General features: G+C 49.8%; 1 protein-coding gene across 1 annotated transcript; it reads left to right on the top strand.

Moving 5' to 3' along the window:
- The first annotated feature begins 657 nt into the window (after window positions 1–657).
- DIPK1C (divergent protein kinase domain 1C) lies at window positions 658–21,777 on the top strand. The gene is made up of 4 exons (XM_032293753.1): window positions 658–874; window positions 10,945–11,622; window positions 15,730–15,894; window positions 20,804–21,777. Exons 1-4 carry the CDS (start codon window positions 671–673, stop codon window positions 21,020–21,022), a joined length of 1,266 nt encoding a protein of 421 aa, XP_032149644.1. The 5' UTR covers window positions 658–670; the 3' UTR covers window positions 21,023–21,777.
- Window positions 21,778–22,659: the final 882 nt, after the last annotated feature.

The raw sequence follows: 22,659 nt of genomic DNA, 5'->3' as shown, positions 1-22,659 counted from the left end.
TCGAGTTTTTGCAGCCTGGGAGACGGCGAGGGGTGTGATTCAGGGGTGCCCGTGGGAAGGGGAGGGCTGGATCGTCCCAGAACCCCCTGACTGTCCTGGACCCCCAACTCTCCGCACTCTCCGGATCTCACTGCCGGGGCCGGGCGGGGGGCGGGGGTGCGCGTGGCGGAAAAACTCGCATTGGGGTGAGACTCAGTAGCGCGGTTCTGGTGGAGAGTAAACGGGAGGGGACGGGGAGCAGGTGCGGTAAAAAGCGCCGGGGGCAGGGACACCAGGCAGTCGCTCAGGGGAGAAGCGGGGTACAATGTGGCAATTAAAGATACGTAGTCAGAGGAGCCAGTCCCCAAAGACAGAGGGGATTCAATTTACCAGGATTCCGTTGAAGTGGGGAGCTCGTCTTTCTGGGAAGAAAGTCCAAAAAAAAAAAAAAAAAGTGGAGAGGGTGGAGCAGGGGGTGCGGCGAGTGGATCCCCAGCCGGTGCTCGCGCGCGCGGGCTGTCGCCGCTGGACGCCCCCCCGCCCCCCGCCACCTCCGCCTGCTCCCTCCCCTCGCGCGGCTCCTCCCCCGCGCCCTCTCCCCGCCGCGCGGGCCTGAGCCGCCGAGCGGGGACGAGAGCGCGGAACGCGGGGCGCAGGCTGCGGCGGGGCCGAGGCGTCTGCCGGGCTGGCGATGGCGCGGGCGGCGGGAGAGCGGGGCCGGGGCCAGGCTGGGTGGTGCGGGCGGCACCCGCGCTGCGGGCGGGGCGTGCTCCTCGCCTTCGCCGCGTGGACCGCGGGCTGGGTGCTGGCGGCAGCGCTGCTGCTCCGCGCGCACCCGAGCGTCCTCTCCGAGCGCTGCACAGACGAGAAGAGCCGGCGCATCCTGGCCGCGCTGGTAGGTCCCGCCGCCGCTCTGCCCCGCGCCGCGCGTATCCCCGGGGAGTGGGGATAGCACCGGTCCCGAGCCTCAACCTTCTCCGGGGACTCGGGTGGCGGTGGCACCAGCCGGGTGTGTGGGGTCCCGACACAGGCGTGGAATGCCAGAGCGCACGCCCAGGTGCCCCGAATGGGAACGCAGCGGGGAGTGCTCCGTGGGCGCGCGGGGGGTGTCTCTCCCCTTTTCGCCAGAATCCGCCCTTCCTCCCCAGCCAGCCTTTGAGTCCTACTCTCGCCACCCCTGAGCCCGAGCTCCAGAAGAAAGTTTGCGGGTCTGATCCGAGTGTCCAGGTCTGCTTGAGCCTCCGGGCAGCCCCCTCCGTGATCGCGTCCAGTGTCGGGTGGCAGAGCTCTGGGCACCAGCCAGCGGTTCGGGATCGGAGGTGCCACGCCTCTGTCTCTGGGGTCCTCAGCGCTCCAGCCCAGCCCGCGTTGTGTGATTCCACCCTGGGCTGCCAGGTCACACCACCCCCCCACACCTCGCCAAGCTCACGCGCAGGGCTGGTCGGGCCCCTGCCTCGGTGCGCTCCAGAGCCCAGGCTTTCCGCAGTCGCGGTCTGTGGGAACCGACCCTGAGTGCTCGCGGGCTGTCAGAGCGCTCTGCGGAGGCGGCTCGGACTCGACAGATCCAGGGTGCTGGGGCCGAATGCTCACATCCAGCAGCTCCTCAGCTGAGCAGGAGAATTAAGGAAAGAAACATTTGGCATTTTACAGACTGCTGCGTGCGCTGGGCTCAGATCCTGTGAATGCAATGCACATCTTTAGTTGATTGGAAAGGTGGCTAGCCGTTCTCTCCTGCGCAAAGGAGACTTGAATAAAGATGGGAGTCCCCTAAATCCCAGAAAGGGGAAGATAGTAGCAACTACTCTAACATGACTTCTCAAGCGATTATTCACTTTCTAAAATAGTGACCATCTAAGCATTTGGTTTGAAAAATTGATCTATTTTCTAAAACATCTTCAAGAAACACATGGGCAGTTTTCAGTTCAATTGCTTACATCTGGGTGGGCCTTTTGAGACTGTAGATTTTCAAAATGTGGGATCACAAAGGTTTTTAAAGTAAATGATTGTTTAAGTGAGATTGGAAATGTTTTTTAAATGAGCCAGGTATACTAGCTAAAACAAGTTATGCTCCCTAATTTACTCTAATACATGTGTCATCGTGAATTGAACATATGTAGGTGAGACACTTACAGATTCTTTCCATTGACCCCCTTCTACTGTTACATGAAGTTTTATCAAGTTTGTTTGTTTATTTATTTATTTATTTTTGAGACAGAGTTTCACTTTCGTTGCCCACGCTGGAGTGCCATGGCACGATCTCAGTTCACTGTGACCTCCACCTTCCCAGTTCAAGTGATTCTCCTGCATCAGTCTCCCGAGTAGCTGGGATTACAGGCATGCATCACCACTCCCAGCTAATTTTGTACTTTCAGTAGAGATGGGGTTTCTCAATGTTGGTCAGGCTGGTCTTGAACTTCCGACCTCAGGTGATCCGCCTGCCTCACCCTCCCAAAGTTCTGGGATTACAGGCATGAGCCACTGCACTTGGCCAGTTCTATCAAGTTTTAAGTCGCAAGAGCTCACTGATTTTTCTTAGTAACCCATAAAAATCTTTTTCACTTATAAATTTTTCCCCCTGGTTTTCTTGTCTTGGGTGAAGGGAGTGCTGATAGACTAATTATAGCAAACTAACATTGATGGTTTGGCTAAAGTGGAATACCTATTTACAAATTTAATGTAGTAATCCTTTAAGATAAAAAACGAATGCCATTTTTCATTTCTTTACCTTTGGTTAAGTGAGGAAAGGCCTAATGGAAATTAAATCGTCTTACTATAATTTAAGTAATTGCTAATTGTAACTTTCCCAGCATTCCAGGGTTGTAAATTAAAACCAGTTCTGTTTAGAGGCTTTACCAATATATCTTCAGCGGCAGCCATATGGAATCTTTTCTAGTCAGACATAAAGCTGGAGAGATTGGTTCTGGCCCTGAAGGCCCTCAATCTTTCCTGCAGCCACAAAAACAGTGTCAGAGGCCACGCCCATCTCCCTAGGTGTCGATTGGTGCTGTCTGGTGAACTGGTTTGTGGGGGAGCAGCCTTTGCCCGCAGGCCCTGTTTGAGTTCCTGACTCCTGGAACAGTCTAGGAACTCTCCCCCTGTCCCTCTTCCTGCCACTTCCCTTTCTATCGTTTTCATCCTGAATATGTTGATGTGAGACCACACAGCACCCTGGCTTAAGTTTTACCCAGGACACTCTGAGTTAGGACAGGGTTTAAATACAACCCCAATCTTCACAATCCCTACTCTGCCGGGCTGAGTTGCAAAGTAGAGGTTGGCATTGTGGCTTTCAAGGACTTGAGCTGAATTGAGCCTCTGTCTCTGCTCCCCTGGCACTTCCCGATTCATTCTGCCTAGCTTTTATCCGTAATAATAAAACTGGTTGTTATTTTCCTGATGGGCCTCCAGACTCTCATTAGCTTTCACTCTGAATACTGGAGCAAAGAAGAAACCACTTTGCCAGCTGGGCCGAAGGGAGACTTTCTGGCAGGACCCAGGGAGTTGTGGTGGGTTCCCCGCCCCCCCGGTAGCCTCGGCTGCCAGTGTTCCCAGGCTCCCGCCTGGCAAGGGGCACTGCTGGCCTGCCAGGGGTGGACCCACCTGTAGGATAAAGGAATCACAGGAAAAAGCTTAGAGGCGAGTCAGGGCATGGGGGTCAGAGGTCTTCATGTTCTCCCCAAGCCCACACCCCACCTCCCCAGGGAGCCGACCACGTCCCATTGACAAGTTCCTGGCAGAGCCAACCTGAATTGTTCCAAAGGATTGAGCCCTGGGTCTTCCAGCTTGAATTATTCCTGGTCATACCTTAAGGCTCCCCTTAATGTCAGCTTTAAGAGGAACAACGCACTGTGAAATAGTGGACTCAGGTCTCTGGAGCCCTGCTTGTCTAGTGGGCTGTGTCAGGAAGCCAAGCCAGCTGGGGAGCTAGCTTGGTGCTGGGTCATTGATACACCTGGCTTCTCATTCATTCCACAGGCTGAGCTTTTCACACTGAGGTGGAAGATGCGGGCTGCTGTCTGTTGGCTCTTCCTCAGGGAAGGCATGGTGCGAATTGTTTCACGGGGCTTATTTCACTGAGCTCCCTCAACAACCTCTATGAAATATTTGCTTTCAGTATCCCCGTTTCATAGATAGCAAAACTGAGCCTCAGGGAGAAGCGACTTGCCCTGCTTCACACAGTTAATATGATGAGGAGCCAGGATATGACCCTGGATAGTCTGATGGTAGCAATGACATGACAGTCAGTGGTTTCTCTAATAATGGAAACTCTACATAATAACTCATATACTTAACCCTTCCATACCATGTCATTCTTAAGGCATGTCAAAGATATTCTCACAGACTGATATTCTGAAGGCTTAACTGGCTTTTTTGGCTGGTGAGGTCTTGATGGAATTTCATGTAGCTGTCTACATTAGTGATTCATTTTTAATAGGGCAGGCTTACATTTCTTTGCTGCTGTGACAGAAACTGTCAAGGTCCCAACGGGACTACAGCATCCAGGGCACATATCCAGAGAGTTTTTCAGCAGTGAATGACTGCCTGAGTGCTCATCCACATTCCTAAAAGCAGAGAGGGGTTACAGAGTGGACGAGCTAACTGTGCTGACGTTCTGCAATGCACAGCATAGCTGCTTAGGGAAACACTAGCACTGTCAAGTATGAATGTTGCTAACTGCAGAGGAACTTAATGCTCCTTAAAAACAAACACACAAAAGAAAACCCAGCCCTCAGATGTGACCTTGGTGGCCTTATCAATAGTTTTCTAGACTAGAGTGGACAGGTTTTGTTTTTGCCTGAGAACCATGACATAAATTAGAGAGATACTAAGCAACAATTGCAAAGAGTGCTTCTTACAAAAGCAGGACTGATGTAATGGGAATGTGCATCTCTGGATATTTTCACACCCATGAGAAGCACAGATCCACTGCAAACATAATTAATTTTAAAAGCACGCCAGAGTTAGCTGCAATAAGATTTAAACTAGTTTCTTCAGCTTATTTTCAACTCCAATACCTGCGGACTTTGTATGCATACACATCTGGGTACAGAAGTGTAACTGTCTTTAAACTGGCCTTAGGACCTCCTCCTATGCACAGAGGAGTCTGAGAAATACTATTTTTTTTTTTTTTTTGGGTGGAGTCTTGCTTTGTTGCCCAGGCTGGAGTGCAGTGGAGTGATCTCAGCTCACTGCAACCTCCACCTCCTGGGTTCAAGTGATTTCTCCTGCCTTCCGAGTAGATAGGACTAGAGGCACATGCCACCACGCCCAGATAATTATTTTTATTTTTAGTAGAGATGGGGTTTTACCATGTTGGCCCGGGTGGTCTCAATCTCCTGACCTTGTGATCTACCTGCCTCGCCCTCCCAAAATGTTAGGATTACAGGTGTGAGCCGCCGCGCCCCGCCTAAAGATTGATTTTTAAAATGGTCCTACATAAACTACTTCTATTGAGTTCAACAACAACAAAACCTACCTCCTTCAGCAGGACAAGGACATGCTGCTAATAAAATATTCCACTATTATCTTTAACATGATGAAAGTTTTTGGGGTTTTTTGTTTTTCTTGAGACAGGGTCTTCCTCTGTCACCTTGGCTGGAGTGCAGTGGTGCAAACAGGACTCACTGCGGCCTCTACTTCCCAGGCCAGTCAGTCCTCCTGTCTCCATCTCCCAAGTAGCTGAGACTATAAGCATGGCTCAGCTAATTAATTTTTTATTTTTGTAGAGTCATTGCCCATCCAGATTTGTCTTGAATTCCTGGGCTCAAGTGATCCTCCTTCCTCAGCCTCCCAAATCGCTGGGCTTACAGGCATGATCCACGTGTCTGGCCTGATGAAAATTTTAAATTCAAACTTGTAGTTTGTACATTGACTGTTTTTTAAAATGCTGGATTAAATCTTTTTCTGTGCTCAGCAGGCACAGACATGCAGAAAGGTGCTGCAGACTTACTTTCACACTGGTGAAAAGCAGACTAATTTTGTGTTCTACACAAGAAGAGTAGGAATTGAAATGCCAAAAATACTTCATTGTAAAGGACATCAAGGAACATCGGTGCTGTAACTACAATTGTATACAGATGGTTTCTGACTTAGGATGGCTTAACTTGCGATTTTTCAACTTTATGACAGGGTGAAAGTGAGATGCATTCAGTGGAAACTCCACTTCGAGGATCCATACAACCATTCGGGTTTTCACTTTCAGGGCGGTATTCAATAAATTCCATGAAATTACATGAGATAGTCAATGCTTCATTTTACATAGGTGTTGTATGAGATAATTTTGCCCTGCCAGAGGCTAATGTAAGTGTTCTGGGCATGTTTAAGGTAGACGGGCTAAGCTGTGATGCTCGGTATGTTAGGTGCATGAAACGCGTTTTCAACTGACTCTGGAGCTGTTGGGGCATAACCCATTGTAAGCTGGGGAGGACCTGTATCGTTTTCAGGCACGCTTTGCTTTAATGTAAATGCTCTCTTAGGACAAGTGGGATGACTGGGGTACTGAAAAGTTAGGTTATAAACCCAAGACCTTACCTGTGGAAGCTGGCAGGTCTGGTCAGAGCTTTGGTCCTGCTGCCCTTTCTGATACATAGTGTCACGGCAAGAAGCAGGCATCAGGGAGGCAGGCTTACAACCCAATGTGCTGATGTTCAGAAAAATAGCCAAAAGGAATGTTTTCTTCCAAAATCCATAGGCTGGGTGCCAAATTCAACAGTTATACCATTGTTTTAAACGTCTCACAACTCCTGTTTGGAATTGCCCTCCAAATTCACAGAAGCAAATCTCGCATAGGTTTGTATTTTATTGACGAGGCACAGTTTTGTATTAGATATGGTGTTGTGGGGACCTGACCCAGTGCCGCACTCACATGGCCATGACTGAATGAGCCCTGGGGTAGGGGAGGGAGACAAGAATTCCACTTAGGGGTGGTGCTGGCTTTGGGGCAAATGTTGATTTGGCCAGGCGGGGTAGGAAGCATTGAAGTCCCATGGAGACACCCTGAATGACATTTCCAACAAGGCAGCTCAGCCTGTCAGCAGGTGCTTGCTTCAACTGTGCCCTCTATTCCCAGGGTCGTTTCTGGTGCTCTGAACACACAGGGCTACTTTGAAACTCAGGGCCTTTGCACAAGTTCTCTGTGACTCAGCTGCCCTCTCCCTCGAAGATTTCTAATTCCTCTCTCAAAATTGAGCTCAGAGGATCCCTCCCAGGAAGAAGACACCCTGCCCCCCGCCACCAACCCTTTCCAACCAGGGCTGGAGAGGAAACTAACATTGAGCGAGCCACCGTAGGCCGGGCACTGTGTTAGGACTGTCTCCCTGTGACCTTGTTTGACTCCGTGACGCAGTATCATTATCCTCATTTTCCAGACTCGGAAACGAGCCACACAGCAAGCTAGGGGCAGAGCCCAGAGGCAGACCCAATCTGTGCCAAGCTTAGCCTCACTGGGGCCCTGCTCTGTCACTCTCATGCCATTTAGGAGTTCTGAAGTTTGTCCCCTCTGCTCTGTGAACTCCGGAGCCTGGCAGCTGTGGTCAGATGGTAGCCCGTCCAGGCTCACACACAGCCTGGCTTGCTCTGGAAGGCTAGAGCTGTTGATTTGGGGGCGGCTCAGTCCCAATCCCAGTGGAGCAGAGAGGAGGTGGCTTCTTGGCCGGCAGGTGTCTCTCATGGCTAGTGGCTCTGGTGGCCACAGTTTAGATGAGAGGGGTGAGGGCCCTGGCAGTCACGGTGGGTACCCTCCTCACTCCGCTGACACTTCTCTCCTCAGCCTCCTCTCTCAGTTGCAGCCAGTACCACGTCTCCCCGCCAGCCCCTCCTCAGCACTGTGGGACCCTGAAGTTCCCAGCTCAGAATCACAGCTCTGGCTCCACTGGAGTTCTACTGTGTGCTTTTCTTTCTTTTTCAATGGTTTTTTATGCAAAAGTACTTTTGATTAAATGAAATATGTGGTAACACTATAAAATTTTATGGGAGTGAATCAAACTATTTTGGGTATCATACTTGCGGAAGTTTTTTTTTTTAATTAAAAAAAAATCAGAAAACAATTTTTTTTTTTGCCTTTTCTTACCAGATTTATAAAGACGTGAACCTCTGTAAATACCAGATAAAGCAAGAGGCAAATCCCAACAAGTAAAACGAACAGCCCCTACTGTTTCTGCCAGCGACATCTTCTTGCTCATGGTGGTTTCAGTTCCTATCATTCAACCTCACCTCACATCCCAGGGCTGTCCTGAAAGGTCTTGGAGGAGCCTGACCAGCTGCCGTGTTCTTCTGAAGGGCGGTGTGGAGGCCAAGGCAAGCAAAGCGTGCTGGACACAAAGGGTCCCCGTCCCCTCATACGCCTTTCATGACCCCATGCCTTGCGAAGAGTGACCAGGGTTAAAGCCCAAGAATGACATTTTACCACGATTCTCTTGAGTTAAATTCCAAGATGAACACAGTGGGTGCACAATTCCAAATGTGTTTAACGCAGCTGGCGAGTGTATGTTAATACAGCTTCCTTACAGGTGTGGGTTTCCAAAGACGCAAAGCCCCAGGCAAATGGGGTAGGTGTCACTAGCTCCAGGGCCAGGTTCATGGGTTTCTGTCTAATCACGATAGATAGAAAGTCTCTCGCCGGCATCATTGTGCTGGCCAAGCAAGACTCCCCGCCCCCAACCCAGTGCATTATAGAGAGATCCAAAATGAAGTGACCGGCAGGAGCACCCCCTTCAGCTGGGAGCCGGGGACAGCTCAGACAGCTCGGCTTTGGCCTTTTGGGCTGTTGTACTACCTGAAATAGTTCTGAAAAATATCTAGATACTTCTTTTAAGCACTGGGACCGTTTCTTTTCAATAAGCACTTTGAACAATTAGCCTGCAGGGTTTATAAAGGCCCCCAGCTCCTCCATTATCAAATATTTTGGGGCCAGGTGTGTTTCAAAATTCAAATCTTGTTGAATGTTAGAAAGATCACATAGTACCTTATATGTTATATAGTACTATGTGAGGCAGTGCCAGTAATCAAGTTAATAATGTTACCGTAGAATGTAGGCAAATTCATACCAAGTCAAACACATATAGATACAAATAGGCTCGTATCTTTTCAGCTGGGTTTTGACACCACATAAGGTCAAATGAGTCATGAAAAACTTGTAGTTATCAGAGGTTTTTTTTTTTTTTTAGACAGAGACTTGCTCTGTTGCCCAGGCTGGAGTGCAGTGACATAATTTCAGCCCACTCCAACCTGCGCCCCCTGGGTTCAAGCGATTCTCCTGCTTAAGCCTTCTGAGTAGCTGGGACTACAGGCATGCACCACTATGCCTGGCTAAGTGTTATATTTTTAGTAAAGACAGGGTTTCACCATGCTGGCCAGGCCGGTCTCAAACTCCTGGCCTCAAGTGATCTGCCAATCTTGGTCTCCCAAAGTGCTGGGGTTACAGGGGTGAGCCACCACGGTAAGTTTGCTTTTGGAATTATTTATACATCTAGGCACTGGAGGTCCAGCTTTTGACTTCAAGGAGCTGCTTGTAATCTGCTTGGGATGGGTAAAGCTGACCTACCCGGCCACCTATGAGGCTGGGCAGTGTCTGATTAGGAACCCAGGGCTGTTCCTGAGCCTCTCCTGTTGCCTGGCTTGTGCATATGCTGTGGTGTCCACACACACTTCCCACTTGGCTGGTACAATTACCATGCAGGGAGGCAGGGGCATGACGCAGGGAAGGAGTTTGAAGCCTGGGGCAGGTAAGCACTTGGCAGCATGGTTGGACCATGAAATCCAAGCTCGGGCCCTTGACCCCATCCTTTGTCCTGGCACCATGCTGCACTCTGCTACTGCTGAGCCTTCAAGGTCCTTTCTCATAAACGAAACAGGGTGAGAACATGAGCTTTGGGATTTGATATTTCTTATGAACTTAGAAGAACTAGGGTTACTCTGTGGTTTCATGTGCTGTGGAATTTCCAGGAAGGAAGAGAGGCCTTATTTGCTGACATGGAGGAAGCTATTTGTGGGGGAAATGGGTGGGATTAGGAAATATACTCAACACCTAATCAAAATGGTCCACTGGTTTAGCGTTTCTGAAAAAGGAAAGAGAGAAGAGGATGACAGTCCTCTCCTTCCTTCCACTCTGCGCCTCTTCCTTCCCTCCCTCTGGCAAGATTGTCAGCCTGGACCAGCTTCTTAGGGAATTTGTGGTGTGGTGGGGAAGGCTGCCAGGTCCCCTAGTGGCTCCATCCTAAGGTCTCCTGGAGTTTAGAAGACATACCCCATCTGGGGGCTCTTGGACAGCCTTGCTCACTATCGCCTGAATGCAAACACACCCAACTCTTCCAGAATGCATCCTGCATGGGTCCTCCTTGGTCCCTCTCTTCTGCAGCTCACCAGCCATGAGCCCTGTTCTCACTCGTGTATCCTCTAGAGGCTTCTCCCCTAAACATCTGCAGTCCTCCAGCCTGCAAGCTTTATAGGCCGCTCCATTTCACATGGAAAACAGCAAGCTCAAGGGATGTACCTGCAGGAAGTGTCATTACTGTGGTCAAGGCTGGCGGCAGATAGGGCTCCCGGGGTCCCCTCAGTTAAGACCTGACCTCGCTGCTTAGATGCAGGAGTCAGAAGCTCTCCCAGTGACCCTAAAGTGTAGCCAGAGTCGAGAGCTATGCCTGGTCAGCACCTTCCCCTGTTGGTTTCCTGGTCTCTGGCTTTCCCAGAGCCACCCAGCTGGATGATGGGAAGTCAGCTCCCCGGCTGCAGGTGTCCTGATTCTGCAGACCTGTCCCAGGCCCGACTGAGTTGTGTAATGACTGCGAGCAGTTCCTCTAACCCTACCCTGAATTACTCACTGGCTGGTGGCCTCTGCGGTCCACAGGGCTAAGGTTTCTCTGCATAGCTGGATTATCAGCATCCTGAGGGCAGAGGCCAGGCTGTCCCTTTCTCTGACCCCCAGCTGAGAAATAGATCTCTCCATGGTGACGACTGTTCCCTTCCTTCCAGTGCAGGGACTACCGGGGCGGTGCGTTGGCTGGGGACCTCTGCGAGGACCTGTGCGTGGCGGGAAAGCTGCTATTCCGACGCTGTCTGCATTACAACAGGGGCAAGAAGGTGCTGCAGGCTGACTGGCAGGGCCGGCCCGTGGTCCTCAAGTCCAAGGAGGAGGCCTTCTCCAGCTTCCCACCCCTTGGCCTGTTGGAAGAGGAGGCAGGAGAGGGTGGCCAGGACGTCCCTGAGGCAGAACTCCTCCTGATGGTGGCTGGGGAGGTCAAGAGCGCCCTGGGCCTGGAGCTGTCCAACAGCAGCCTGGGGCCGTGGTGGCCGGGCAGGCGGGGCCCGCGCTGGCGGGGACAGCTGGCCAGCCTGTGGGCCCTGCTGCAGCAGGAGGAGTATGTCTACTTCAGCCTGCTTCAGGACCTCAGCCCCCATGTGCTGCCTGTGCTGGGCTCCTGCGGCCATTTCTATGCCGTGGAGTTCCTGGCTGCGGGCAGCCCCCACCACTGGGCTCTTTTCCCCCTGGACCGGGCCCCGGGTGCCCCTGGGGGTGGCCAGGCCAAGGCCATCAGCAACATTGCGCTCAGCTTCTTGGACATGGTGAACCATTTTGACAGTGACTTTTCCCACCGCCTCCACCTCTGTGACATCAAGCCAGAGAACTTTGCCATCCGGAGTGACTTCACAGTAAGTGGTGCAGGGCGGGTGTGTTTATGTGTGAAGAACGGAGTTCTCCGGTCTGCTGGGAAGGAAATGAGAGGGTTTCTGAGCTCCTGGCCTGAGTTAGCAAACCACTGTCGCTTCTGTAGTCTCAAATAACTCAGAGAGCTCCCACTCACCAGACCACTTCCTCTCGGATGTTAGCAAGGAACAGATGCATCTGGAGTGAGGATTTGAATGGCGAGAGCCCGTGGTGGGAGGCAGAAGGCCAGGCCAGGTTCGTCCTCCCAGGGCGCTGTTCTGGTCCTTCACCTGAGCCCCATGGCTGCTTTGAGGAGCCTCTCTTGCAGGTCTGTTTAACTTGAGCAGAAAATAGTCTGCAGGGGGTGAGGGGCTGAAGAGGGCGACGAGGGAGGGTGGCCTCTGGTGTGGGGGTGATGTTCTCAAGCTGTACACGCTCTGTGACCCGGTGGTTTTTTTCTGGAGAGGTTCCAATTAGTTTCCATTCCCTACGTAAGACTTCTAGAGGAACAGATGGAGCTTTCATGCCTTCCACAAGGGAAAGACCTGCCCAGGTAGAAATATCTGCCACTGCACCATGGGGCACATGTGTGTTCATCTCCTGCACCTGGGGCCAGGCAGCCACATGAGAACAGCAGGAGTGGACGAGCAGCAGTGGGAGCCTCAGTGTCTTCATGTAACACAAACCCCTCTCCCTTTACCTGGCTGGGCAAACACTGATGTGTCAGAGTAATGCTGCTGCAATGATCGCAATGCCCTCATGCTGTGCCAGGCACTGGGACCCTCCGACAGGAAGTAGTAATAAGGCTGGCAGGGATGTCGCGGGTGTGGGATGGGTTTGGGGAAGGTGGCGTGCCTTGCTCCCCACCTGCTGTAACAAGTTCATTCTTACGTGGTCCGTGACATCGACCGAACAGAAAGACCAGCTTAGCTCCAGTCACCGGCGCCTGCTGGTCACTGTGGGGCCTGGTTCATGGTAGGGTCGTGTTCTTCATCATGGTCGTAACATAAAGGGACAAAAAACAGGCACAGTTACTGCCAGTCATGGCCTCCAAGGCAGGTGGCACAGGAGTGGCATGGCCTTCTGAAAGCAGCTGGAAAGCTAAATCTGCTGCCAGTGAAAATCCCCTCTCCAACCATGTCCTCATCCCTGCGAAGTGCATTGTACATCTCACCTTCAGTGCTCTGTCCTGATGCCTCTGCCCCTGCTGCCAGCAGGGGCTGACAAGCCGGGGAGCCTCAAAGTGTGGCGGGGAATGAGCTAGGAGGTTCTGGGAGGTTCCAGGGGGTCTGTGTGCTGGGCTGGGGACTCCAAGGGAACTCAGCTCCATTTGCAATACTTGAGTGCCATATGCATCTCCCAGACACTGTGCCGATATGTGTGTGGCGGGGAATGACCCATAGGCACACTGAGGCCTTGGGGGGGAAGTCAGTGAGTATCCACGTACAACACCCCAGCTCCGAGCAGCTGCGGGCCAGTTCTTGCCACTCAGTCACCCCCTTCTTCCTCCGGCAGGTATCAGTAAGCATCAGTGAGTGGGATCCAGCAGGTGCCGTAATTGTTGAGGGAATTTCGAGGATATCTGCTTCCTGAAGGAGCCGGGGCTGATGGGGTCTGTGAGGCCGAGTGGACGTCATCAGATGCTTTTATCTATACACTTGTCGATTGTCCAGTGACTGGTTTGTGGGAACCACCTGAGTTGTGCCTCCAATACCTTGCACACCGTCAGCACAAAACATTTGCTCAATGAAATAATGACTGCGCAGCCTACGCCTAGCCCTGGACTGTGTTTTGTTGGCTGGTGCTGCACCGCTCAGGGCTGTTACCTCCACTGCAGCCTTGGCTTGGGTGAGAATAGGGAGGGGAGGACAGGAGTCATTCCCGTCACCAGTCCTGCTGTTCTGGAACCTTCTTGCAGACCGTGGGGTTCAAGGAGTTATTTTACCCAAGCTTTTACAACTTTTGAGTGAAAACCAGCAGTATCTGCATCACCAGAGAGCTCATTAGAAATGCAGATTCTCAAACACCACCCCAGACCTATTGAATCTGAAACAACGGGGTTGGGGGCCAGCAATCCCTGTCTTAAACACAAGCCTCCTCGTTGATTTTCATGTGGGCTCAAGTTTGAGAGATGGTGAGCTCAGAGTCCGGTGGGTGGGTCCTGCATTTGAGCCCAGGTTGCTGGGCTGCCCCTGCGGAAGGAAGGGGCACCTCCCAGAGGATGCCCACTTGCAGATCTTGAGGGTGTGCCCAGTGACTGTAAATGAGTAACTAGGAATCATCACGACTTCATGACCCTAAACTATTGCACCCCAGTACTCTTTTCCAGCAGATGGTATGGTTTCCTACTCCAGGGCCACACTTTTTGGTGAAGAATGAAATAATTCTTGTTCATTTTCCTATTCTGATGCCAGGAGGAAGTTTGAAGAAGATGAGGCAAGTTGGGTAATTTCATGCAGGAAGGATTTTATGATTCTACTGATGTTACGAAACATGATGTAGGTTTTTCTGTTCTTTTTTTTTTTAATACTGTTCTTATTTTAGGTGCATAGGGTTACGTTTATAAGAGCTGTAATCCATTGTAGACCTCATACACTAAAAATTAAAAAATAAATCTGGCTCTCCTTGAGAGATGAGAAGGAAACTATCAGAAAATGGGAAGGAGAAGTTGCAAGAAGCTAAAATTCTAATTAGGGGCCCAGGGGAGGCTGGGGAGTGTGCTGGAAACCATAGAAAGAAGAGCCGTAGCCCCAGGAATGAATTATAAAGACGGGAGTCATTAGCATAGCCCTTCTTCATTCTTAGTGTGTTAACCAGCACAAATAATGAAATCAGCTATTTGTTTTGGCTAAATAATGGGTTAGGAAAGATTAAAATGAGAAATTGTAGTGCCCAAATTAGTAATTAGGCAAAATCCCTTAAATAGAGAAAAGGCCTATATTGTTTATTTTCATTATTCCCCACATATTTTGAAATACAACTCCATTTTACTAAATAATCCGCAAGAAGCTTCATTGCCTTTAGCATCAATCCTGAATGAAAAACTAAAACTAAAACCCAAACCAAAATGTGCTTCCCAAACTGCATAGAACTGAGGAGGAATGACCAATGAATGAAACGCTGTTTGAAACACTCCCAAAAGGAGAAGGAAAGGCTGCTATTTGGATGCTGACCTGTGAGGGCTTGTGAAATGCCACTGACTCCATCAAAGTCATCAAGTTTCCTAGTGGCTGTTTAACACCCGAAGCTATAAACGGCTTGATTTGGGCAGATTCCAGGCTTTCTCAGGTTTGAGCTCATCTGTTTTTGTTGTTGCATCCAGGTGACTGAGGAAAAGCTGCATATTTTAGAAGTTCTTCTTTTTTTGTTTTTGAAGTCTGTTTGGTTCAATGCCAGGGAGATAAATCTGAAGTTCCCGGGGGTCATCGGGTTCTCACGACGACAGTGAACTCGGGCGTCGCTCCTGTTCAGGTCCTTTGCATATTAATCTTAATTCGAGAACTTTCCCCCACTTTGTCCTCTGTCAGTCCAAAACCAGCTGACCCAGGTAACAGATATGCCATGAAGAGAACACAGGCATTGCCCACCTCAGTTTCTCCATCACACCCGGAGACCTGCCACTGGAATGTAGATTCCTTGGATTGCTTGTATTCACGAGGATAGATTCTCTATTTTACAGTTTTACAGACCTTCTGACTCTTGAGGGTCAGAAACCAAAGTGGTAAGGGAGCAGAGGGGAAATTCATTTACAGGACATCTCAGAGATCCCACTGGCAAAGCTGAGAAAATGTCTAAAGATGAAAAGTGATATTTGTGGTGACAGTTCTGAATCCTGGGCTTTCACCATGGCTGCAGAGGTTCTTTTTGCAGTTAAAGCCTTGCAATAACCATGACAGTTGCCTGTGTAAAAGAAAATGCATGCAGGCACTTTAGGGGAGCAGTCCACTCCCCAGGGCATGGCTGGGGCTTTTCTCTTGGCTCGTGGGAGTTCGGGGATCACCTGTGACCTGGACAGTGGCACCCGCATGAGCTGAGCAGAAGCTGTGAACAGGCCCCCTCTCCGCAGAGCTGACCAGTAGCCCTTTGATAGCCCCGTGCTCCTTTGATTACAGGTGGTGGCTATTGACGTGGACATGGCCTTTTTTGAACCTAAAATGAGGGAAATCCTTGAACAGAATTGCACAGGAGATGAAGACTGCAATTTCTTTGACTGTTTTTCAAGATGTGATTTGCGAGTCAACAAGTGCGGAGCACAGCGCGTCAACAACAACCTACAGGTAAGCAGAGGCCGCCGGGGCTGGGGGAGGGAGGGCGGGTGTTGTCCGGCTGTTCCTGCCGCTAGCACTGCAGATACCCTCTGTGGAGCTCAAGGGCAACCTTTTCAGGCCATCCATCTGGCTCAGTCGATGTGGTCAATGAAGGCAGAACCGCAGGGATGGGACAGTCATGTGCTCTTTGTTGCCCTCCCCCAGGGTTGTTGGTCAGGTGACCCAGGGGCATCTGTTGAGGGGTGTTCCCTGCAGAGCTGGCTGCTGGGCTTCCTCTTGCCCAGGCTCCACCGCACGTATCAACAACCTCTCATGGACACAGGCACACACACGATGAGAACCCAGAGACTAATACACCAAAGACAAGACTGAGAAGGGTGCAAAGCAGTCCTGAGGCACTGGCCTCACTACAGATTGAACAGAAAGCACCATCCAGACAGGCCAGGAGTCAGGACCAGAAGGTAGTTTAGAGTGAAAGAAATGAGCCGAGTCCAGAAGATCAGCCACACGTGGAATGCACACAGGTCTCGGGCATTCAGAGGCAGTGAGCCTCAGGCTCCCTGTCTGGGGTGGAAGCATGTCCCCTCTGGTGGCAGCAGCTGTTTCTTTCTGCCCTCACTGAGGCTTTCATGGAGGGCGGATGCACCTGGGCCCACAGGTGCTCATCATAGCCGGAGGAGGTCCCGCAGCGTCCAGGTGGGCCTCCGGTGGCCTGGTTGCATGTGATCGCTCACGAGGCTCTGGCTTCACGCTCTCCAACCTGCTCCCCTAGTGGGCCCTTGACTGTAGCTTGTCCTTCCTTGAACCTGAAAGGCCAGTGTGAGTCCACTGCAGACCCACAACGCAGGTTACGTAGGAGCAGGAGAGAGGAGCCCAGCATGGTGCTGCATGAGCCGTGATGGGGATGATTTGGGAAGGTGGAGACAGGTTTGCTGTTAACCTAGTGGTCCCAGCCAGGCCAAACAAACACCCCGACTCTACCACCCCAGAGTCTATAGAAACCTTGTGGGCCAAAGAATCACTGAGTATTTCCCCTTTCAGGAAGCCTAGGAATGCGGTGGCCTTCAGAGGCATCTCCATCCCAGCCTCTTTAATGTGGATTCACACCCTTGGCGGAGTCTGTCATGAAATCATTCTTCTTGAGCTGTGGGAAGAAGATAATTTTCACCTGAGCATCCACCGCTTTGCGATCCCATCCCACAAAATGGGAACACAATAACGAGAGGCTGAGTTTACACCTTTATGTAGAAAGGGCTCTTACCGATTCATTAGGGGCAGGAGGAACACAAAGAAAATTGACAGAACAGTCACCAAATACACAAACGCTGAAATCCAAATGGCCAAACAACTTGGAAAATTATTTTGTCTTACCATTCAAAGATTAAAATTCAATGATAATAAATTTCACTTACCAATCGGGAATAGTCATTGAAATGCTATTAATTAACAGTTGAGGCTTCAGGGAAATAGAGAAGTGTCTATATTGCTAAGGTGATTGTGAATCACCTCTCTCTTGAGGGTGTGTGGCTGCTGGACATAGCCCTGTTCTTCAGTTGGGCAATTTTATTTGTGCACACATCTGATTATTGACTTTGAATAAAGTCCTAGAAATGAAATTACACTTTTTATTAAGATATGAGAAACTATAAAGCATTAGGTGAAAAAAAAATGCAGGTTACAAATTAGTCTTTACAATACCTTCCTATTTTTGTTAAACAGTATATGATCCCTTATATACCAAAATGTCAAATATACCAAGTCTTTCTGGAAGGTAGGATTACAGATAATTTTCTTTATTTTATATTTTCTTGGTTTTTTACTTTTTATTTCTATTTTATTTTAGAGACGGTCTCGCTCCATCACCCAGGCTAGAGTGCAGTGGTACAATCAGCTCACTGCAGCCTCGAACTCCTGGGCTTCAGTGATCCTCTCACCTCAGCCTCCCAAATAAATGGGACTACAGGTGCATGACACCACACCTAGCTAACTTTTTAATTTTTAATTTTTTGCAGAGACGTGGTCTCACTATGTTGCCCAGGCTGGTCTCAGGCTTCTAGCCTCAAGTGATCCTCCCATCTCAGCCTCCCAAAATTCTGGGATTACAAGTTTGAGTTACCATACGAGCCTTAATTTTCTACATTTTGAATCCAAAATACCCCAAAAAATCTTGCTCTGTATAAATTTACAAATCAATAAAATGCAATAAAAACTGTCTCAGAAATAGACCTATGAAATACAGGTACTTAGCCTCCAATAAAGGGGCCTTTTAGACCAGGGCAGGGAGAGCTGGACTGCGCAGTGAGCAGTGCTGGTAAACCGGCTGGCTGGGCACGACAACACCATGTTGGCTTCCTACTCCTGACCTCACACTAGGTTCCAGGTGACTCAGATACGTGAAAAGATGAAATCCTTAAGGTATGAGAAAAAGCTGGGCGAGCTTCAAATATTACTCTAGTGTAGAGAAGGCCTCTGCAAGTATGAGACAAAGCCAAAGAGGAGCCGTTGACAAGTTTAATTATCTTTCAGAAGAAAACCCATGTTGGTGTAAACAAAATTACACAAACACAACAGAGCAAATTTAAAAGTTACATGAGAAAATTTACAAAGCGTTTGTGGTTCTTCTTATAGACTAGGGATGCAGAGGTTGGAAGGGAGCTCCTTCCGGCTGCTGGGGCTCATTCTCCCAGGACTGGCTTCACCAAGGGGAGACCCACTTTCCAGAGGCAGCATCTTGTGATTGGTTCAAGAGGGCGAACCAGACACCAAGCCCCCTGTGCCTCACTAAGGGACAACTCCACAGGGACCCCCCTCCAGCCGCACACATGTGCTTTTTCCGCAGTTCCATGGAGTGTGGTTCCCAAGGACAGGCCTCAAAGAATCCCTGCCTGCAAAGCTCCGTCTTCGAGTCTATTTCCTGGGGAACCAACCTAAAGCAAGGGCAATGTCCTTAAGATATAAAGAGCATCTACAAATGAACACAACAAAGGCCAAAAATAGAAACTTGACCATTCATTGAAAAGGAAGCACCAATAGCTCTCAAACTAAGAAAAATGCAAACGAAACCATTTTCACCCATCTGTTGGCAAAATGAATGTGTGACACTGGCGTTGGAGAGGCTAAGGGAGGACAAGCATTCTTGGATATATTGCCAGGGACTAGAAACTAGTAGAAATTTTATGGAGTCAATTTAACATATCTATCAAAACAAAAATGCACATGCCCTTTGACCTGGAAATCCCATTTCTAGAAATGTAGTCACATGCACAAAATGCAATAGCATATATCTGCAAGACATTTATTGCAGCATTTTTCATACTAGAAAATGTTATTATACAACCTCAATTCCATCAGTAGGGAACTGGTTAAATAACTTATGATACATGCACACATTTCACAAGTGGCCATTCAATTACATGGAATATCCTCATAAGAACAGATTTGGAGGGAATGGCTGGGAGAGGTGGCTCATGCCTGTAGTCCCAGAGCTTTGGCGGGCCAAGGTGGGTGAATCGCTTGAGCCCTGGAGTTCAAGAACAGCCTTGGCAACATGGTAAAATCCTGCTCTCTACAAAAAATGCAAACACTAGCCAGGCGTGGTGGCACACGCTTGTAGTCCCAGCTACTCAGGAGGCTGAGGTAGAAGGGTCGCTTCAGTCAGGGAGGTCGAAGTTGCAGTGAGCCAAGATGGCACCACTGCATTCCAGCCTGGGTGACAGAGTGAGACCCTGTCTCAAAAAAAAAAAAAATCAATTTGGAGGGATCGCCCGCATATAAATGGGGGTGGAAGTTTGAGAGCAGTGTGTGTAGTATACTACCTATGTGTAAAACAAAAAGGAAATGCGCATGTCAAAGACTGTCTCATTCTCAGAGCGGGAGCTGAGCAGCGGGGTGGGATGGAGCCCAAGACTGCGGTCTGGCCTTAAGAACATTTTAGATTTTGCACATGAAAATGTAATCTCTATTAAAAAAAAAAACACACAATTAGGTTTTGAAAAGAATCCTTGCCTTTGCAGGGGTTGTGAAATGGAAGTTGAAGTTTTTGTCCTCTGTGAAGCAGTAGCTCTCTACAATGGAGCCGTTTGTTAATTGAATCTGATACCGAGTGTGATACAGGGAAATCAAGCACAAGGAAGCACGCGGCTCCCAGCTCATTTCCCCCAAGGGTGGGAGGCTGGAGGAGCGATGAAACAAACAGCATGTTTACACTGAGAAATCTAGAGAGATCCTCAGCATCACTGAACTTCATACCTGATTAGAATGAAAGAGAGTGGCTAATTCTCACTTCTGCTCCTAGAATAACACGTTTCACAGAGCCTTAGAAAAGCCTGATGCCTGCAGCCTGTTCTCTCAAATATACCTTTTTTTCCATGAGCCTTAAAGTGCGATACAGGCAGCCGCTCAAGTCCACACACTTCTCCCTCACGCACTGTTTGGCCCTTCAGACGACCTGGTCAGGTGGTCATCGTGGTCACTAGGGCCGGCTTGTGGATAAGAAAGCTCATCTCCAGGAGGTGACGGCAAAGCTGGCCTCCCTCAGGCCTGCAGAGGACCAACTCTTTCCACGGCAGTGACTGCCTGTGACTTCTGCTTCCCTTCCTCTCTAGAAATGTGTCCAGTCCTTTTTCAGTGTCACCCAGGACTTCCTCCGTCTGCTGGAGGACTGGAAAGGGAACTTTCTGTCTCACGCCGAGGTCGGCTTCTCCTCTCGGAAGGTGTCGTTTGTTCCTGGTGCTGAAAGGTTTAAGCTGCAGAAGTGAACGCACGTTTCAGAATCGGATGGTCTCTGAATTGTGCTCCCTGAAGGATGCGGGTGGGGTGGGAGAGAAGCTGAGATCTGTTTCAGAACCAATCCTGGGCTTGGGGAGCTTTTAGGAGGATTTGCTGCCCTAAATTAACTGCCCACCCTTCTTTCTGTCAGGTCATCTGTGACAAAATATTTCGCCATTGGTTTTCAGCACCTCTCAAGAGCTCTGCAGTCTCTTTCCAGCTTCAGCTGCAGTTACAGGAGGCGGTGCAGGAATGTGCAGACCCTGTGGTCCCCAGCGGGAACACCCAGAGAGCAGCCCCCAGCATGTTCTGGAAGCTTCGCAGACTCCTCCAAGCCACACTGAGGGAGCTGCAGGAGGCAGAGGAGTAGCCACTTACTGGCCTTAAACAAGCTCACACGGGAAAAAAGAGACCTTGATGGATTTCCTCTGCCATGGTTTTAAAGATGAGCCATTTCCCTGTGCAAACCAGTGATCTCTGGGGTGCTGTTCTGGCCTCCACAGTGTGGAGTGCCAAGTGCTGCTGCCAGAGACGTGCCTCCCTCGCTCTGGTCCTGCCCTGGCCTCTGACCCGCTGCCTGGTGTAAAATGTGTTGAGGGAGGGGTGGGGTACAGAGCATTTTACTTCAGGGCTCTCTGTCAGAGGCGCAAACCTGTGTGCAATTGCTCAGTGCAGAGGGCACTTGCGCCTGTCATCCCAGCAGAGTTCCAGCTGCTCCTTCCTATAAATCGTTACCACATTAAAGTGTGTGTGCATGCAAATGAACGTGTATGCCTGTGCCTGGGTGCAAACGAGCATGTGAACATGTGTGAGTGTGCACACATGTGCCCGAGTGTCTGCATGTGTGTGCGTACAGGTGAGTGTGCTCATGAGGCATATGTGCGCCTGTGTGAATGTGTATACAAGTGTGAATGGGTGTGTGCACATGAGTGCACAGGTGTCAGCATGTGTATAAGTGTGGGCACATGTACATGACTGAGTGGGAGCAGGTGAGTGTGTTGGGGATGTGCGTTAGGGTGGGAGTGGTGCTTTCTCTAGTGTGTCCTCTGGAACAACTTGTCTACCTAGCAAAGAAGTGTGACCTTTCTTTTGGAATACAATAAAAAAAATACATTTTTAGGGAATGTAATTTGCATTGCAGAGTGTGTAATGGCTGGCAGCTTACAGTATTTCTCATTTTGTGGAATCCACCAAGGTTATAGATGGGGCTTTCGGGAGCCACGTATTGTACACACCTTCCCCTGGCAGGAATTGTAGGTTGGCTTGATGCAGCATTGTCTTCCCACTCGAGAGAAAATTTAAAATAGAGCGAATGCTGAGGTCAGCATTGGCTCCAGGCAGGACCAGAGACCCGCACCTTTCTTTTGTGGATTGAAGACCAAGTGATAAGCATCAACTCATACTGCAGCATGATGTGCTCATCAGTGCTGATCCCAAGGAAGCTTTTCCAGCAAAAGACAGACGGGGCATGTCCATGTGGAGCCAGTGAGCTTTCACTTAAAGGGACCTGGTTTCTACTTATACCTGTGACCCATGAGTGTTCAACAAACCAACTGATCACCCCTTTTAGAATTCCCATGAAAAGGGAAATTGAGAAAGATGAGAGAATCCGGAAATCATGTTGGCGGGTTATACATTGGAGAAGACATATTAATCTGACGTTTTAAAGGTCACAAATCGACACATTACAAATGATCTCTTCTCCTGGCCTGCAGCCCCTTTCTACACCTGAGAAAGGGGAGTGCCTTCTTCCGTACTTTGGGATTACCTTTACTGACTCTGCCCCTCAGGGCACTCTGAGAAATGATGTGTGGGACTAGGTTGATCAGAGACCCCAGCTGTAAATTCTGCCTTCCTCAAGGACCTGTTGGAAGGCCCGCGGCCAGCTGCTATTCTTATCCATCACCACTGGGGATCTTCCAAATGACACCGAGTTCCACAGAGGGCCTCCTCTCATCACGGACAGGAAGACTGGCTTTGCAGTTGTATTCTAGCAAGAAGAAAAAT

The sequence above is a fragment of the Sapajus apella genome, unplaced genomic scaffold, assembly GCF_009761245.1.
Source record: "Sapajus apella isolate SASKATOON/1434 unplaced genomic scaffold, GSC_monkey_1.0 scaffold30, whole genome shotgun sequence".
NCBI classification, from domain to species: Eukaryota; Metazoa; Chordata; class Mammalia; order Primates; family Cebidae; genus Sapajus; species Sapajus apella.
The sequence above is the reverse complement of the archived record's forward strand: the minus strand, read 5'-3'. Positions and strand labels throughout refer to the sequence as shown.

Coding starts and splice junctions, on each gene's coding strand:
- DIPK1C (XM_032293753.1), top strand. CDS start 671: ATGGCGCGGGCGGCGGGAGAGCGGGGCCGGGGCCAGGCTGGGTGGTGC. Junction 11,623..15,729: donor CCATCCGGAGTGACTTCACA/GTAAGTGGTGCA, acceptor CTTTGATTACAG/GTGGTGGCTATTGACGTGGA. Junction 15,895..20,803: donor GCGTCAACAACAACCTACAG/GTAAGCAGAGGC, acceptor TCTTTCTGTCAG/GTCATCTGTGACAAAATATT.